Source organism: Polypterus senegalus, chromosome 8 (genome assembly GCF_016835505.1).
Source record: "Polypterus senegalus isolate Bchr_013 chromosome 8, ASM1683550v1, whole genome shotgun sequence".
NCBI classification, from domain to species: Eukaryota; Metazoa; Chordata; class Cladistia; order Polypteriformes; family Polypteridae; genus Polypterus; species Polypterus senegalus.
Genome location: NC_053161.1, coordinates 18,765,492 through 18,786,264, shown reverse-complemented (window position 1 = coordinate 18,786,264; position 20,773 = coordinate 18,765,492). Strand labels below are relative to the sequence as shown.

Sequence of the window (20,773 nt, the reverse complement as noted above, 5' to 3'; positions counted from 1 at the left end):
TTCTTTCTACGGTACTATGGTTTTTTTTTTTGGCCTTTAAACATTTTAAAGCTCTTTTCCATCATTGTATTTTGTGTAAATACTATGCTATCCTCAAAATGAAAAATTACCATGTTATGAGGTATTACAATATTAAAAATTGAATAGCAAAAAAACCTATACTTTTTTTTATTTTATTTTACACTAAAGCTAGCTTATAAGGTCATGAACATCTCCAGAAAATTTGGCCTTCGATTTTTGAGTAATTGCTGAGATATCATTACTTATCTGAAGTGTGCATCAAAACCACAATTCTTCAATTCCTTATAATGCTGTTAAATAGCAGTTACCTATCAGAGAATGGTACAGGGTTATTAGGGTTCATGAAAACTAAGACTAAAGCCAGAACTAGCAGTGAAAATATAATTTTAATTGAAATAAAAGTAACAGTAATTTGTCAAAATAAATGAATAAATAATCCCAAAGTAACTAAAACAAAATAGAATTATTGGTAAAATCAGAGTAGTTTAAGTTTTTCTCTTTAGTTCACACTTTTGACTTCTTAAGAGACACTGGGCCTTGAGTTAAGTAAATCATATTTGAGATCATTCACTCTTTCATTATGTTTTCAGAAAATAAAGATTAAGCTTTTCCTCATAAACCTGAAAACAAACAAACTAAACTGAAACTAGATGGGCTCTTAGACCACTAGAGTGAGTAAAGAAGTTCAACTTTGGTGGAATCAAATAAGTTACGTACAAACTGTACTCTTTGAATGGTAAGTTGGGAATGTAAGAACATAAACAATGGCTATGATCTAAATTTTACTCCATCCGAGCCTTTGTTGTAGCAATTGTGTCTTCCTGTTGCCATCACAAGTTCATCTACTAAAAGCACAATCCTCATGATCCATGACAAGTATATCTTGGTGGTATGGGAATGAGTAGGATGGATATGGTCAATGAGGAAGTAAGAAGTTCTGTTTTGACTCTCCAGTGCTGGGCATAGTTCATTCAACACATCCTAGCCAAGTACCTTCCACTCCAGATGTTGAGGGACCAGCCACAGGTTCAGGATCAGGAAGGTCTGCTAATTCACTACTAGAGAGTCAGACTGGCATACAGTATCTGTTTGTTCTTGGGTGTGAGTTTTGATAGTCTCACACAGCAATTTCTGTAGATGTGCTGACCTGACCTTAAATTGAGACTTTGGTAATCCTGCATTGTGACAGACACATCTCTTAAAGAATGGGTTATCTTCTTGAGATGACATTTGAAAGGGTCATAAGTTTTCTGATTGAGTCTAAAGAACTTCTCTTCTGAAGACACTGTGAAAATGTATACTGCTGCAGAAAAGACAATGCTTTTATCTCCACCAGGTAATTGAAAGCATCTGCTATTCAATTTTTAATATTATAATCACTCATAAAATGATAATTTTTTCATTTTGGGTATACAGTGATCCCTCCTCGATTGCGGAGGTTGCGTTCCAGAACCCCCCGCGAAAGGTGAAAATCCGCAAAGTAAAAACCATATGTTTATATGGTTATTTTTATATATTTTTAACCCTTATAAACTCTCCCACACTCTTACAGCGGTGTGAAAAACTATTTGCACCCTTCCTGATTTCTTATTCTTTTGCATGTTTGTCACACAAAATGTTTCTGATCATCAAACACATTTAACCATTAGTCAAATATAACACAAGTAAACACAAAATGCAGTTTTAAATGATGGTTTTATTATTTAGGGAGAAAAAAAAAATCCAAACCTACATGGCCCTGTGTGAAAAAGTAATTGCCCCCTGAACCTAATAACTGGTTGGGCCACCCTTAGCAGCAATAACTGCAATCAAGCGTTTGATAACTTGCAATGAGTCTTTTACAGCTCTGGAGGAATTTTGGCCCACTCATCTTTGCAGAATTGTTGTAATTCAGCTTTATTTGAGGGTTTTCTAGCATGAACCGCCTTTTTAAGGTCATGCCATAGCATTTCAATTGGATTCAGGTCAGGACTTTGACTAGGCCACTCCAAAGTCTTCATTTTGTTTTTCTTCAGCCATTCAGAGGTGGATTTGCTGGTGTGTTTTGGGTCATTGTCCTGTTGCAGCACCCAAGATCGCTTCAGCTTGAGTTGACGAACAGATGGCCGGACATTCTCCTTCAGGATTTTTTGGTAGACAGTAGAATTCATGGTTCCATCTATCACAGCAAGCCTTCCAGGTCCTGAAGCAACAAAACAACCCCAGACCATCACACTACCACCACCATATTTTACTGTTGGTATGATGTTCTTTTTCTGAAATGCTGTGTTCCTTTTACGCCAGATGTAACGGGACATTTGCCTTCCAAAAAGTTCAACTTTTGTCTAATCAGTCCACAAGGTATTTTCCCAAAAGTCTTGGCAATCATTGAGATGTTTCTTCACAAAATTGAGACGAGCCCTAATGTTCTTTTTGCTTAACAGTGGTTTGTGTCTTGGAAATCTGCCATGCAGGCCGTTGTTGCCCAGTCTCTTTCTTATGGTGGACTCGTGAACACTGACCTTAATTGAGGCAAGTGAGGCCTGCAGTTCTTTAGACGTTGTCCTGGGGTCTTTTGTGACCTCTCGGATGAGTCGTCTCTGCGCTGTTGGGGTAATTTTGGTCGGCCGGCCTGCCACTCCTGGGAAGGTTCACCACTGTTCCATGTTTTTGCCATTTGTGGATAATGGATCTCACTGTGGTTCGCTGGAGTCCCAAAGCTTTAGAAATGGCTTTATAACCTTTACCAGACTGATAGATCTCAATTACTTCTGTTCTCATTTGTTCCTGAATTTCTTTGGATCTTGGCATGATGTCTAGCTTTTCAGGTGCTTTTGGTCTACTTCTCTGTGTCAGGCAGTTCCTATTTAAGTGATTTCTTGATTGAAACAGGTGTGGCAGTAATCAGGCCTGGGGGTGGCTACGGAAATTGAACTCAGGTGTGATACACCACAGTTAGGTTATTTTTTAACAAGGGGGCAATTACTTTTTCACACAGGGCTATGTAGGTTTGGACTTTTTTTTCCCTAAATAATAAAAACCATCATTTAAAAACTGCATTTTGTGTTTACTTGTGTTATATTTGACTAATGGTTAAATGTGTTTGATGATCAGAAACATTTTGTGTGACAAACATGCAACAGAATAAGAAATCAGGAAGGGGGCAAATAGTTTTTTACAACACTGTATAAACATTTCCCGCACAGTTTCACAGCATATACTCTTTATATTCTCTTAGATATTAGGTAAGATTCATTGAAATTATGGATGTAAACACACTGTTTATAAACTACGCACAAACATACGTATTGTATATTATTGAGGAGTTTTATTCAATACGTAATACAGTTTTAAACACATTTTAATTGATTAGGTAATATAAAAATAAATGAAAAATCTACAACATGTAAATATAAATAAAACCTAAATGTTATGTTAAAGGTATCGAGCGTCTCCGATATCACATATGTTACAGCCATTACGATAGACAGGCCACCAGCAATAAATACGTACAATGCAAGAAAAATTGTGTAAAATGTGTGTACAGTTACACTAAAGGTATGTACATGTACTAAGTACGTCAAAAATTAGTTATGGGTACTCACCAACAATGACACGATGACTTGTCTGATAACGAAGACATAAATGTTACTGCAAAACAAAGGATAGCGTTACAGCTCTTCTAAAGGAGCCTCTTCAGGCGACTGTGTAGCACCACGACGTAGCTGTTCCCTTCCTTCAACATATCCAAAGCTTATACCTTTTCGGCAATCGTTAGCATCTTCCGTTGGCGCTTGGACACACCCCCAGATGCAGCAGCAGGAGTAGATCGTTTTGGAGCCATAACGAAGGGCTTGACTACGCACAAAGATGAACACAAAAGAGCACAAAAGTTAACTCTTTACACAGCGAAACACATTGATGCGGAATGAGCGAGGCGAGATGCTGGCTAACACAAAGCGGAATCGAATGCTGCTCTCCATCGCTGAGCCAATCAGCATCCAGGAACTTAACCGCATGCTTTGATTGGGTAGCTTCTCAGCCATCCGCCAGTAGTGTCCCTTGTATGAAATCAATTGGGCAAACCAACTGAGGAAGCATGTACCAGAAGTAAAAAGACCCATTGTCCGCAGAAATCCGCGAAGCAGCAAAAAATCTTCGATATATATTTAGATATGCTTACATATAAAATCCACGATAGAGTGAAGCCGCAAAAGTCGAAGCGTGATACAGCGAGGGATTACTGTAGCATAGAATTTACACAAACAATAGAGCTGGAAATGAGCTTTAAAATGATATAATTTCTGTGCAACTTATATTTAGGGAGATATAGCCAGTCAAAATCAACACCAAAAATAAGTTCAGATTTTGTTAGCTTAAATTTCCCCTAATATTGATTTAGGACACTTGCAGTTTCAGTTCCATGGGTTACTCCTATATCCAAACCAGCATTTCCATTGCCCAAGGCCTTATGCTGTCCAAGTCCCTCTGTAATGATTCATTAGATTCTAGATTATCTGCCAGTCCACCTAGCCTTGGTGTCATCTGAAAATTTAACCAGCTTGTTATTTATATTCCTATCCAAATCATTTATACAGTGGAACCTCGGTTCACGAACATCTCGGTACACTTACAACTCAGTTAACGACCAAAAAGTTCGCCAAACTTTAGCCTCGGTTCACGACCACACACTCGGTATATGAACAAGCCAGTTTCCCTTTCGGTTTGTGTGCGCTGATGATTTCCGCACGTGTTGCGTTGTTCTCGGTCAGACGTGCGTGCTTGCACATGCGTGCATGCTTTCGCTGTGAACTCTTTGTGCTCTATCTCATTTCTCTTCCGGTTCGTACACGGCAGTTACTGTATTTAAGCACGTGTTGAGCCGCTCCCTGTTCATTGTTCTCAGTCAGACGTACGTGCTTTATTTGTGATCTCTTTGTGCTCTACAATATTTTGTGTGCTTTTGCAGTTAGCCATGGCTTCTAAGCAAGTGAAGAGTGGTGAGAAGAAAGTTTTGAAGAAATTGAAATCGAAGTAAAGAAAGAAATTATTGAAAAGTATTGAGCGTGACATTCGTGTTACTGATCTTGCCGCAGAGTACAAGAAGTCAAAACCTACGATTTTGACTATTCTAAAGCAGAAAGAATCTATTAAAGCAGCTGATGTTGCAAAAAGAGTTACAGCGTTAACCAGGCAGAGACCTCAAGTGCTGGAAGAGGTGTAAAAACTGTTTACCAGTTTACTCAATTACCAATTTGAGAACCCTCGTGTTTTCAAGCAGCACAATGTAAACAAAGCCAGACTGCCAGTGATATGGAGGGCAAACACGAAGGGTTGGGTCACAAGGACTTTGTTTTTGGAATGGCTGCATGAAGCTTTCGCTCCCACCAGCCAAACAGCTAAAAACACCAGAAACCTAAGAAATCACACGAAAGAAAACACCTGAAGGAAAACATCCCTCCTTCGTGTAGCCAAATTCTCCCTCAAAGCTGTAATCTCCTCTCCACCCAGTTCCTCCTCACTTCATGCCAGAACTCGACTCATGCAAGGTTAGTTTTCTTGGTGGTTTATGGTTAGTTCTTATTACGTATTTTTCAAATGTTCATTTTTCGGTTCATAGAGTGAATTATTGCGGTGTTACTTTTCACTTTTTTCAAATGTTCATTTTTTTTCCCCTGTGCTTAAAACTCATTTAAAAAAAGTGTTTATACAGTGATCGGTTGCAAGGCTATAGCACGACTTCCTGTAATGTTATTTTCTTGGTTGCTTGTGGTTGGTTTTTAAATAAAGTTCGGATTTGTTCAAATGTTCCTTCCCACCCATGCTTAAAACTCATTAAAATAAGGTGTTTATAAAGCGATCGGCTTGTAAGGCTATGGCGCGAACTGCTGCAATATTACAGAGAGGGAGAGAGAGCACGTGCTGTAGAGACAGAGAGAGAGAGAGAGTGCGCCTGCTGCTAAGATAGAGCGAGCCTGCGTGTGCAGCTGAGCAGGGAGCATGGTTGTTTTGTGTCAGTGTTATTCAATGTTTTTACATTAGTTTACTATTACACTGTGCATTCTATGGTATAATTAACTATATTTGTGCTTAATCTTTAAAAAAAAATTATTTACATACAGTTCGTACGGTCTGGAACGGATTAGTTGTATTTACATACAATCCTATGGGGGGAATTGATTCGGTTCACGACCAGAGGTTTGGAACGAATTATGGTCATGAACCGAGGGTCCACTGTATGTATGTATATATATATATATATATATATATATATATGTATATATATATATATATATATATATATATAAAAAATATCAGCGGTCCTAGCACTGATTCCTGTGGGACCCCACTTATAAGATCAGCTAATTCTGATAGAGTTCCTTGTGCTTTAACTCTCTGCTTCCTGTGTTTGTGCCAGTTTTGCATTTGTTTACACTCTACACTCTGAACTCCCACTTTTAGTTTGATACCCAACCTGTCATGTCACCTTAACAAATGCTTTCTGAAAGTTAACATAAATAAAACCACATTCTTCACTTTGATCATACCCTTTTGTTGCTTACTCGTAGAATTCCAGCAGGTTAGTAACACATTACCTCCCTTGTCTGAACCAAGGCTGACTGTTCAGTAAAACTCCATTTCAGCCATGTGTTGCTTAGTCTTTTCCTTAATTCCTTTCATTAATTTACCTGTAATACATGTTAAGCTTGCTGGCCTATAGTTGCTTGGATTTCAAAATCCCCTTCAAAACTTCAAAATTTCCATAGTGTGCTGTGACTAAAAGTATTCTTCCAAAGCTTACATATGTACTCGCTAACATCCTTAAAGACTTTAAGGGTTACAGTATTTATTATCTGGTCCTAGTGATTTGTTTGATTTCATCCAAGGGATGCACTGACATGAAATATCTGGGCCTTTGCCGATATCTGATAATGTGCATGTACTTATCTGCTACTGATGAAATATACACTGTACACATTTATAATATACAGAGAAAAATTACAGAGAAATGTAACATTTATTTGTATAACAATTTTGCATATTACATTGTCATAAAAAACCAATGACATCTGCCATGTTTGGCTGGCTACCTGTTGGTTATATAGGAAATAGTATTGCAGGCTGTTGTTGTAAATAACATTAATTGAAAAAATGAAAATTGGAAAACGGGTAAGTAAAATGATACAATGACTGTGGAATAGGCAATACTACTTAAGAAAACAATAACTTTTATTCATCATAGATTATTTGCAATCATTAAAATAAATGCCTTCTGCTCAACCACATTTACATGCCTATATGATCCTTGGCTTTAGAGGCTGCAGTATTACATATTACATAATATTTTTTTTTTCTTTCTTTTTGATAGAATAGATCTAACCAATACTGAAAGAATGAAACTTTTAAAATTGGAAAAGAGTAAAACTGTAAAGAAATAAATAACAATAACTTTTTTCTAGATGTTTTTCATTCAGTTCTTTTTTTTTTTTTTTAGAATGATGGGGGGTTTTTCTTAATGAAAAAGAGTTTCTCTGCTTAGTCGTACGAAATTCTGTTTCTTTTTTTATTGATCACATTAGAACCCATACCGAATAATATCTCACTGTCCACACTTGTACATGGGGCTGACAGGAACTTGAGTGCTACTTTGGCAATTGTCAGAAACCGAATCCAGTTGTTATTCCAGTGTTTCAGTGGATTTTCATTCCTAGGGATTGGTTCCTCTGACAGAAATCCCTGCAACTGCCAAATAGCATGTAAATATATACAGCATTATATTCATTGCCATCTTTAATATCTAAAAGATAGACCTGCATTTTGTCTTTCACCAGGGCTCTCAGATTAAGATTAGAATCTTCATATTAGAACATTAGAACACTCTAGATAATAACAGGCCATTCAGCCCAACAAAGCTCGCCAGTCCTATCCACTTATTTCTTCCAAAAAAACATGAAGTCGTGTTTTGAAAGTTCATAACATCTTACTGTCTACCACACTACTTGGTAGCTTATTCCAAGTGTCTATCGTTCTTCATGTAAAGAAAAACTTCCTTATGTTTGTGTGAAATTTACCCTTAACAATTTTCCAACTGTGTCTCCGTGTTCTCGATCCACTGTACTAATTCCCTTCATAATTTTAAACACTTCAATCATGTCACCTCTTAATCTTCTTGGTATTAAAATTAAGTCTACTGTATTTGAACATAGGGTAAAAGCATTTCGTGCTTGAATGCATGTCTGTATTATATTTACTGTATTTTTTTAATATTTTATCATTATTGATATTTTTACTTTTTCACTGTGAATTGTAAAGTGTTTACATGCTGCTTATTGTTGCTTAACATTAGAATTACCAAAGCCTACAAAAAAACTCATAATCCCGGCCCACCTCAAATCCCTTTGCACCGTTCCATCAGCGTCTATGGTGTTGTAAATGTGTTCATCAACACAAGCAGTCTGCTAACCCTCCACCCATCTCCTCCCCTCAATGCAATAAGGGCAGAAAATTCCCTCAGCTCAAGTTTGTTTAGCTGCATGTGAGTTGCTTAAAGTTGTATAGGGTAAATAATATATCGTTATTTGGAATACATGCATTTCATGTGTGTTCCGTGTCTACAACAATGTATGTAAACACATCATTAAAACAAACGTTTTTCATGTTTTAGTAATAATTGACAAAATGTAGACATAAAGTGTATAATGTGTGAAGGCTGAAGTCCAAATATCAAATATACACTTTCACAAAAAGTACAATCATAACAAAACAAGAGCACTTTATTCACGAATATAACTGCAGAAAAAGAACCTGCGTTAGGGTGCTACATTGACACACCCTTAAAACGACCACTTTGGTGATGCAGCGATAAGAACTGCTGACTGGTAATCAATAGGTCACGGGTTCGACTCCGTTCGCCTCGATTTTGAGAAGTGGGCTGCTCTTATTCTTACTATTATAAAATAAAAGCATACATTTGATTTAAGTCTATAACAGCCGGTGTACATTTTTGGTAATTGTAAAAGTTAGCGTTTTTGTTTTTTTTTTTGATTCAGTTTTATTTTCCCAGTCACTTTCACGCTCCCCCTGATCTGACACTGCGGTTTTCACATAATGATGTGCTATAACAGAGATGAACTCAGATGATGATGAGGGTTCTACATCGGAGAAACAATGCATGTCGCACTTTTGCCGTCGCTGTACTTAGTATATAAAAGCCAGATTGGATGTTATTTACATATTTACCTTGATTTATTTACTTATCTTCCTACAGTGCAAAGTCACAAGTAGACTGTAGAGCTTCCTGTGTTTGTCAGTCAGTTTATTAACACAAAATGACAGGTGACCTAAACTTGTAACAGAAAATTATTTTGTATATTTGGTAAGATACTTGAAAATAGGTTAGGGATTTCTGACTGAGTTTTTACTGAATGTATGCAGGGCTTGATTGGTGCTTGGTGATGCATTTTCTAGTTGAAATCTCACTGATTGTGCAGAACCTGACTAAACACTTAATGGTGAAGAGAGTCATTTTAGTACTGCTAATGGGACTGAAGGAGGCTGTTTCATTTTGATGCTGCTGATGAGACTGAAGTAGGCTGTTTTTTGTAAGTAGGCAAGATTACATTTTTTAAAACAATGGCAAAAGTGGTTTGAAAAGTCAGTATTGTGCACCCTCTAGACTAAAAAGTTTGGATCAGAAATGACTCACTATATGATTATGACTAAGGAATTTCAATACTAGACAATTATTTGTTTTATGTTATCACATAGCCCAGCCAATAACTTAGTTTTTAAAAACATTCTGTACTAAAATTGAGCCAATTACACTGTTCATTCTTGTATTTCAAGTGTAAGCAGAATTAAAAATAAAGCAGGCAGGTATTTGAATTTTTGTCATGTTGAATAAAAAACATACATTTTTTGTAACATTTTAAACAGTACAGATGCAGATTTTGGAGTATACTTTTAAAAAAGAAATGGAAGTCCAGGATATGGTGAAATTAAGAAATTTTTCATTTTAACATCATCCTTCTGAAACATGGTCTTAATGTAGAGGAACAGCATGTTTACAAGCAACTAAAAACTAGACTACACTTGGGTAGGAGGTGTCAAAGCAGTAGTGAGAAATGTATAAGTAATTTGACATTTTAAATACTTTGTTAATCTGATGAGACTTAAAGTGTGTCCTGTATTCCTGGATACCATAAAATTTAACTGCTAGATTCTGGCTGGTAGTATTTTGCACCATTCTTCCATACAAAATTCCTCCAGTTCTGTCAGGTTTGATGGCTTCCGAGCATGGACAGCCTGCTTCAAATTAATCCGCACATTTTCAATGATGTTCAGGTCTGGGGACTGGGATGGCCATTCTAGAACATTGTATTTGTGCCTCTGCATGAATTCCTTGGTAGATTTTGAACGGTGCTTTGGATCATTGTCATACTGAAATATCCAACACTGGCGTAACTTCAACTTTATGACTGATTCTTAAACATTCTTGTCAAGAATCTGGTGATACTGGGAGAAATTCATGTGGCCCTCAGCTTTTACAAGGATTCCAGTACCTGTACTAGCCACACAGCCCCATAACATGATGTAACCTCCACCAAATTTTACAGTAGGCAGCAAGTTCTTTTCCTGGAATGCTGTGTGTTTTTTTTCCGCCATGCATAGCACCTCTGGTTGTGACCAAATAACTGCCTAAATCTCATTTGTCCACAGTGTTTTTTTCCCAAAATGTTTCTGGCTTGTCCTGATGCACTTTTGCATACCTCATGTGACTCTTCTTGTGGTGAGTACTCAGAAAACCCCTTTTACACATCACTATTCCACAGAGCTGTTCCCAGTGCAAAGTGCGCTAGACTGTGGAACAATGTATAATGACACCATCAGCAGCCAGAGGTGGTTCTAGCTCTCTGGCGATGGTCTATGGTTTGTCTGTGACCATTCTAACCATGGATGTGGCTGTGCCTTTCAGATATTTTTCTTAGCCTACTACATCTTTCCTTCACAAGGACTGTTCCTGTGGCCTTCCATTTCCTAACTATATTTCTGACTGTGGAGACAGACAGTCCAAACCTTTGTGATAATTTCTTGTAACCTTCTCCTAATTTATAACAACAAATTATCTTAGTTTTTAGGTAAGTAGAGAGTTCTTTAGAGGTTCCCATGTTGCCACTCTCTAAGAGAGAAGCAAGGACAATCACAACTAGTAATTACCTATGTTAAATTACCTTTTCCATGATTGGTTGCATCTGTCTTTGTAGCTTAAGGTCTAATGAGCTAATCAAACCAATTTTCTGCTGCAATCTATCAGCATTAAATGACTACAGGTCTCCAAATTAATGCAATTAAAAGGGTGCCCAAAATTTTGCACATCCCATTTTTTTACATTTTATTTTATTTCATACAACTCAATAATACCACACTGAGAATTTTGGTCTGATAAACATCCCCTTGTCTACATTTCTCTAGTAAAAAAAAAATGGCATATTGCTGTGATCTTCTCTTATGAAGACAGAAAAAATTATCAGGCAGCCTCAGAGTTGTGCCCAAACATTTACATAACACTGTACTTGGTCTTAAACAAAATAAAAAAAAAAAAAACTTTTTCAAATGAGCCCCATCATACATTTTTATGACTGAGTTTGCAAATAGTTTAACATACTTTGTTGATCCCATTTAACAGCTAAAAAGCTAAATTACTCTTTAAAAATGTGGTGTAGTATATGCAGGTGATAGGATAAATCTTGGTGATTAATTCAGTGAAGAGTTCTGTTTGAAATGTTCAACTCACCTGACTAACATCATGCTGAATTTCTACTGCTTTGGATATTACAGTTCTTAGTTTTCTAACAGGTTTCTTTCACACTACTTGATATTTATCAAACTACTCTAAAATAGTGTGACAAAATGGAAAGTTTTCTAACCAAGACATGTTAAACTCAATACTTTGCACCTCAGTTGTAGATTTGGATTCAATGTATGCCATAAAGGTGAGCATATAATGAGAAACAAACCAGTTGTCCTGACCACTGAAAATTCATTTAGTATGAAACACTGCCACAGCGCTATATATACCCTCATCCTATTGACTCAAATGCTCACAAAAACCAAGAAATTGTATCATTGTTGTACCACACATGTTATTTTCATCTCTGCATTTCAACTAATGCTCCACTGGTCCCTTCCACCTCACTAGCTCATTTGTCACTTCCTTCTTTCTTATACATGTTGTTGCTGTCAGTATTTTTAGTTTGATTGGTAGTTACGAGAAGGAATTTGGGATACTTATTGTATTTTACTGCCTCAGAATCAAAAGCTCTCTGTGGTGCCTAAATGGTATTGTTTCACATACTACACTGCTGAAAATAGTGTGATAAATAGTGAGAGATTCTCTCACTCATAGAATTTTCTTTTGAATAAACCTGCCTAATTTAACCACACAATTTTGTGGTGATACATCACAGACATGCCCAACCCATAGTTTAAGAAACACTAGCTTAGATTACATGTCTTGTTAATTCAAATGTTTAGATGAACAGTAGCTAAACCTGTTAAACATGTATGAATGCTATTTATTTTAAGTTGTTGCCATATAATGGTTTGCTTGAAGAAGCAATCTATTTTTGTTAATGAGCATAATAAAATGGCCTCTGAGTGCAGTATATCTACATTACTATTTATAGCATAAATCACAATGACCTAGTAATTACTGATTATATTTGATACATACTACATTTACAATTTTGCTTTTCCATAATAGAATGTGTTTACTGTTTGGTCAATAGTATCATTTCACATTTATTTACTAGCATGATACAACAAAAAATCTTTTTTGGTGCTACTGTTTTTTGTTAAAGATCAAAAACTCAAAGGGCAACATAGAGGTGCTGTAACAGGCACCTAAGAGGCATTTAATTTCTCTCTCTCCTATTCCATTTAATCATCTTATTGTTTAGTAAGGTGGTTCTACCTTTATGCATTTTGCAAAAATCATAAGAAGAAAAAGCTACCGTTCAGTATCATGATAAAGAGCATTTTTCTTCAATCAGCAGTACTTAGAAGGTAAAAGCATTTTACTCAATCTAAATATACAATTAAAAAAACTGAAACATCAAGAAGAGACTGAACATTTTGCTTCAGCTATAAAATATGGTTTACGTATGTACAAGGCTTTTCATTTTAAACCAGGTGCTTAAGGCTTACATGATAAATAAAAATGTTAAGAAAAATAGTTAGAAACAATAATTTAAATATACTGTAGGAGGAGAATGGGCATCCCAGCCAAATTGGAGGATGTTTCATTACCTGGATGGAAGGCTAGTATGATGACGCAAGCAAACTGGCCAGTGGAACAAGGGAATGTACCCGGCCAGTATGATTTAATAGATGGACTAAGAAAAGTAGAGGATCAGGAATTGTTCCATTCCCCATACTCTAGATGGCAGTGGTCCTTGTATGGTAGCCCATTCAGAACACCCACATGGGTGCTTGGGAATTGCAGTCCAGAAGTGTAGCTCTGTTGGGGTCCCTGGGTATCGGTAGAGGGCACTGTTGGGGGAGGATCTCCCTTCTTTTTCTATAGCCCGTAATCACTTTCTCAAGGATTCAGTGTGACACTGAAAGCATTCCTGCGTCCGACTTGCAAAGGAGTCTTCTGCCTAACATTGTGGGGTCAGAGTCAGGAGACAGCGGGCAGCACACAGTGGATGGTGGAAGGAAGAAGATTTGTGTGATTTACTATATTTGTGGCAAATTTCTGGAGAGGCAATTGAAAAGCGCCTTGTGAGAATAAAAATCCTTTATTTTTGTTCTAAAAAGTTGTGTTATACTATCGTGCCTTGGGTTTGAGGCACTGTGGCTCCCCTTTATGGTCAGAATACAAAAAAAAATTTGAAACATCAAGAAGACACCGAGAACATTTTGCTTCAGTCGTAAAATATAGATTATGGCCATGGGTTTTTGGTTTTAAACTAGGTGCTTAAGGCTTACATGATAAATAAAATGTGACAAATAGTTAAAAACAATGTTTTGCTTTTTAAAAAGCTATTGCCCTACTGTACATATTGTGTAATTAAGTTTGGTTGTTCAATTTTCAGTATTTAAAGTCTCAGACCACACCCTTCAATGTGTTATAGATTTAATTTTAAATTAATCAATTTGACATTTTTGCTAATCATTCTACAATCAATAACCCATAACTACAAAGTAAAAACATGTTTTCAGAAAGATTTGCAAATTCATTAAAAATCCAAAATTTATCTAATCAAATTAAAATCTGCACATAAAGTGTGAAGAAAGGAAAGGGTTTTAAAGAGACCCACTTTTTCTGAAGTGTTTAGGCATGCCTTGTTTAACATTATTATATTAAAATACAGAGATATTTAAAATACTTATTATTTTATGCTTTTTTTTAAATAAATTTGCTTACTGTTAGACATACAGTGCATCTGGAAAGTATTCACAGCAAATCACCTTGTCCACATTTTGTTATGTTACAGCCTTATTCCAAAATGTTATTCCAAAGAGTTCAATCTTTGTCTCATCAGACCAGAGAATTTTGTTTCTCATGGTCTGAGAGTCCTTCAGGTGCCTTTTGGCAAACTCCAGGCAGGTTGGCCTGGGACACTCTACCAAGCATGAAGTCAAAGGAATTGACTGTCACTTTTTCCACATTTTGTTATGTTATAGCCTTATTCCAAAATGGATTAAATTATTTTTTTTCCTCAGAATTCTACACACAACACCCCATAATGACAACGTGAAAAAAATTTACTTGAGGTTTTTGCAAATTTGTTAAAAATAAAAAAAACGAGAAATCACATGTACATACTGTAAGTATTCACAGCCTTTGCTCAATACTTTGTCGATGCACCTTTGGCAGCAATTACAGCCTCAAGTCTTTTTGAATATGATGCCATAAGCTTAGCACACCTATCCTTGGCCAGTTTCGCACATTCCTCTTTGCAGCACCATTCAAGCTCCATCAAGTTGGATGGGAAGCGTTGGTGCACAGCCATTTTAAGATTGTCTCCTTACACCAGAGAATTTTGTTTCTCATGGTCTGAGAGTCCTTCAGGTGCCTTTTGGCAAACTCCAGGCGGGCTGCCATGTGCCTTTTACTAAGGAGTGGCTTCCGTCTGGCCACTCTACCATACAGGCCTGATTGGTGGATTGCTACAGAGATGGTTGTCCTTCTGGAAGGTTCTCCTCTCTGACAGAGTGACCATTGGGTTCTTGGTCACCTCCCTGACTAAGGCCCTTCTCCCCCGATCGCTCAGTTTAGATGGCCGGCCAGCTCTAGGAAGAGTCCAGGTGGTTTCGAACTTCTTCCACTTACGGATGATGGAGGCCACTGTGCTCATTGGGACCTTCAAAGCAGCAGAAATTTTTCTGTAACCTTCCCCAGATTTGTGCCTTGAGACAATCCTGTCTCGGAGGTCTACAGACAGTTCCTTTGACTTGAGAGGTGCTGCAAAGAGGAATGGGCGAAACTGGCCAAGGATAGGTGTACCAAGCTTATGGCATCATATTCAAAAAGACTTGAGGCTATAATTGCTGCCAAAGGTAAATCGGCAAAGTATTGAGCAAAGGCTGTGAATACTAACGTACATGTGATTTCTCAGTTTTTTTATTTTTAACAAATTTGCAAAAACCTCAAGTAAACTTTTTCACGTTGTTATTATGGGGTGTTGTGTGTAGAATTCTGAGGAAAAAAATGAATTTAATCCATTTTGGAATAAGGCTAACATAACAAAATGTGGAAAAACTGATTCGCTGTGAATACTTTCCGGATGCACTGTATATAGTACATTTTCATAGAAATGGTGTAGCTCAAAGTGCTTTACAAGATGAAGCTGTCTTTCAATATATTTTTTTTTTAATAATTTTATTGTAGTCTTTCATACAAATCGATCAATTTTTACAAAAAATAGGATTGAGATTGAAAAACAAGTCGATCCTCACCCCTGAGAGAGAGAGCATGGCCAAAGGGGTAGAACTTAAGGCTTGTAAACCTGTCTAAATTGATGAGTTTAATAGACCAATAGAGATGAATGGAGTAGAAAAAGAAATGAGGAGATAATTGCTTATTCTAAAATATTATTGATTAGATCCTGCCAGGATGGATTGTGACACCAGGGCTGTCTGAAAGGCACTTAAAAATTTTGATCCAAATAAGGCCCAAAACATGTGACCCAGTTAGGCTGGGACTTAATTGCAGAATTTGCAGGTTGGATCTTGCCCTGGAAACATTTTGGACAGTTTTAGGCGAGACAGATGTGCTCGATATATAATTTTGAGTTGAATAATTGTATGCTTTGAGCATATGGAGCGTGAGTGAAGTCTCTACATTGCTACTTTCCACTCCTTTTCTGATATATTCATTAAGAGATCTTTTTCCCATTTTCCTCTTGGATCTTTGAAAGGGAGGGACTGTAAAATAGTATTATATATTGTAGAGATGGTGTCTAAGTCCTAAATCCTTGAAATTGAACAATATTTTTTCTAGCATGGATGAGGTGTAAGATGAGGAAAATTGGGCAGGTTCTGTTTAACGAAGTTCCTAATTTGAAGATAGTGAAAGAAATGTGTAGCTGGAAAGTTAAATTTGGAATGTAATTGTTCATAGGATGCAAAGATGTTGTCTATATAAAGATCTCTAAGCAATTTAATCCCAAATGTTTTCCAGATATTAAAAACTGCATATGTTTGCGAGGGTTGAAAGAGGTGGTTCTCTTGCAAAGGTGCAACAGATAAAAGCTTCTACATCTTAAAATGCTTTCTACATTGGTTCCATATTCTGAGTGAGTGAAGCACAGTTGGGTAATTAGTATATTGCCGATACCTTGCATTTATTGGGGCACAAAGCAGGGAATATAAAGAAGTACTGCAGGATTTTACTTCTATTGCGGACCAGGCCTATGTTCATCTATTTGTGTCCAGGTTTTTATAGCTTGTATGTTTGCTGTCCAGTAATTAAACTAAAAGTTGGGTAGAGCCATGCCACCTTCTGCCTTAGGTCTTTGTAGGGTTATTCTTTGGATACGTGGATGTTTTGAGTTCCAAATAAATGAGGTTATTGTTGAAACTAATTGCTTAAAAAATTATTTGTTGATGTATATTGGAATGTTTTGAAATAAAAAGAGAAGCTTAGGAATAATATTCATCTTAACAATGTTAATTCTTCCAGCTAGAGTAAGATGAAGGGTTGACCATCTATGCAAGTCTTGCTTAATTTTTTCCATACAGACGGCGAAATTTTGTTAATAAAGAGCTTTGTGTTTACTTGTGATGTTAACCCCAAGGTATTTAAACTGATCTGCAATGATAAAAGGTAGAGTGTCTAATCTAATATTATATGCTTGAGAATTCACTGGAAAGAGTACACTTTTATTCAGATTAATTCTGAGACCATAGATCTTTTGAAATTCTGTAAGTGCTGTTAAGACTACAAGCACAAAATTTTGTGGGTCTGATATATATAGACATTTTCTGTTCCAGTCCTTCTCTGATAATCCCATTTATCTGATCAGCATTTCGACAATGAACCGCCAGTGGTTCAGTGGCGATTGCAAATAGAGGTGACAAGGGGCATCCTTGTCTGGTACCACGTTCTAGTTTAAAGTAGTCTGAACAAATGTTAATTGTTAATACAAACTGAAACTTCTGGATTGGTATACAGTAGTTTGATCCATGCACAAATGTTCGGGCGAAACCCAAATTTCTCTAATGTAGTGAAAAGGTATTTCCATTTAATCATGTGCATGATGCTTTTTCTGCATCCAGTGATAATATTTCTGGGGTGTTTGACTTTGTTGGTGAATATATTACATTAAACAGGCGTTGAAGATTGGAAGATAATTGTTGACCCTTGATAAATCCAGTTTGATCTTGTGATATTACCGAAGGCAGCACTTTCTCCATCCTTCTTGGTATGATTTTTGAGAGTATCTTAACATCATTATTCAGAAGTGAAATTGAAGAGGGTAGCCAACAGGGCCTGCTGCTTTCCCGTCTTGAAGTGACTTTATAGCATCTAGTAATTCTGATAGCACCAGAGGTTTATCCAGTTCCTTCGCACTAAAAGTATCTATTTGTGGTATCTGTAATGTATCCAGAAACACATTAGATTGTGTGTTGTCTTCTTTAAACTCAGTAGAATATAAGGATTCATAGAAGTCTCTAAATGTGTGCATTATATTTTTATGGTCAATGATTTCGTCTCTGTTCGTGTTGGTAATTACTGGGATTGCATTGCGAACTTATTGCTTGTGGATTTGTTGAGCTAAAAGCTTATTAGCTTTCTCTCCATGTTCATAGTAATGATGTCTGGATTTATAAATTAATTGTTCAGTTTCTTTAGTTGTCAGGAGGTTGAGTTCTGAATGTAGAGCCTGCCTTTTCCTATGTAGAGCCTCGCTTGGAAGCCTGGCATGTTCTTCATCTATTCTAGTAAGCTCGCTTTTTAACTCTGATACTTTCTTGGTTTCTAATTTATTCCTGTGGGAGAGATATGAAATAATCGGACCTCTTAAGAAGGCCTTTAGAGTTTCCCAGAGTATTCCTGCAGAAACCTCTGAGGATGTATTTGTCTCTAGGAAGAAACTGATTTGTTTGGAAATAAATTCTGTACAGTTCTCATCTGCTAATAGAAGTGGGTTAAGATGCCATCTGCGAGGTGAGTGTGTAGGGCATAGTGACTTTAGCTCCAAGATCAGAGGTGCATGGTCAGAAATAACAATAGCATCGTACTTGCAAGATTTAATCATAGGCAAGAAATTATTATCAATAAAGAAATAATCTATTCTTGAGTAGCAATGATGTACTGGTAAGTAGAAGGAATATATTCTTGAGTTTGGGTTTAGAAACCTCCAGGGGTCTGATTAGTTGTGGTCAGTTCCAAACTGTGTAATTGTCTTTGCAGTGTTAGATGTCATCCCCCCATCACAGGAGTCCTATCTAAGAGATTTAAAACACAATTATAGTCTTTCAATAATTAACAGATAACAATGCTAAGCCTGCTAGCATCGTGGAAAGCAAATGAAACCAACCTTCCTTGGTTTAAGAAAACTTGCAGAAACATGCATATACTGCAATAGGTGTTACCTCAGAAAGGGCATTAAGCATCGTTCATGGTATTTTCCCATGCCAGAACCCGTCCCTTAGACCGTTTCTTTTATTTATTTATAGTTGTTTAAATGTATTGGGCTAATATTATTCCATTTTCTTTTTTATCACTGGCTCACAATTTGAAATGGCATGCAAGGTTACTGACTGATGGAGATTAGGTTGGTAGGATATGTTTCTCTTCTTTTCCGAAGTAAAACATTCATTTTCCTAACTTTCATTTTTTGGTAGCATTTTTGTTGGTGGAGCATTACATTGTTCCTAATTAGATTTTACCCATTGAAAAACTTATGAACTACCCTTAAGAAGCAAAATTTTAAATATCAGATATGTATCTTCTCTTGTGACAATATATGAAAATATTTTGGTGACATATTTATACAGTATATAATCTGTCTTTACAAGGCTATGAATAACAATGTTACCAGTAATATTTCTATTATTCCCTTAATTACAAGTTTTTAACTTATACACACATACATACATATATAAAATATGACTACAAAAAGAATATATAGGGAAATATACCAATATCTTAAAAATATGTTTGGATTCTAATTTGAAAGTAATATATTTGTGTTTATGTTTTTTAAAAAAAGTGCATAAAGCAAACAATTTGTTTCTTACATAGAAAAATAATTATTCCCTTTTTTAACAGATGGTGATTGCCAATTTCTAAAGGACCACCTCATTGATGAACTAGACTATATTTTAGTCCCCACTGAAGGTTGGAATAAGCTGGTCAGTTGGTATGGGTTGGCTGAGAGTCAAGAGCCTATAGTGCGCAAGGTATTTTCCCAAAGTTCTGTTAAAAGTCTTAATTGTGCTATCTTTTGTTTTAACTTTTTTGTAGCTAAACAGTTTGCATGTATTTAAGACTAAACTAGAGAAAGCTTTTCATCACTAAAGTAACAGTTTTAAAGGCTTACTAGATTATTGTAACGATTTTAACTGCTCTGTTAGTTTGACTTTAAGTCTCCTGCAAACACTCCAAGATAAATCCTGGTCATTCTTGATATTTGTGACATTTAGTGTTCTGGGCAAATCATTTTTTTCAGTTGTAAAGAATTTAAGGTAAGTGCACCTGTTATGCAAAAAGTCTGTATTAGGGCTGTCAAATTGAACATCACTGGTCAAATGTACTTCAGGTACTTTTTCAAATTTGTGTTATTCTAAGACAAAAGCTGACATTTTACATCAACGCACTGTGCAAAGCTGCAGTATTTCACAGATCTGTTTTTATGCTTCACTTCCATGATCAGTCTTTTGTAATTTTGAATGGTTAGCTTGTTTCTTCATTAGAAAAACCTATAGCCTGACCCTTTCACAACATAGTTTTTTTTTCTGTCCCACTACTCTGCACTTTGATCTCCTTGTGTACTCAGAGCAGTTTTTCTAAACACTTCTCTAAATGCCTGGAATGTATCATTTTTGCATCGAATTCTGTCCCATTCACTCTTAAACCTGAGATCCCGACTGCTGTTTAATGCTAAAACATTTTTCATTAAAGCAAATGGAAAATAACTCGTAATTCTGATTTTCATTTTGTTACAGCACTTTAAATTCCCACTTTAAAGAGCTTTGTCAGTGTCAGACAAAACATGTCCCATAATTAGTCTCTGTCTTACTTGGCTGCTGGTTTGAC

General features: G+C 36.4%; 1 protein-coding gene across 5 annotated transcripts in view; it reads left to right on the top strand.

Moving 5' to 3' along the window:
- LOC120533831 (ubiquitin carboxyl-terminal hydrolase 15-like) overlaps positions 1-20,773 on the top strand; it is a 209,991-nt gene that overhangs the window by 24,040 nt on the left and 165,178 nt on the right. For all 5 annotated transcript variants that reach the window (XM_039760853.1, XM_039760850.1, XM_039760849.1 and 2 more), the window contains exon 3: positions 19,787-19,917. In XM_039760853.1, coding sequence (XP_039616787.1) covers positions 19,787-19,917 — 131 coding nt within the window. The remainder of the gene's footprint in view (positions 1-19,786; positions 19,918-20,773) is intronic.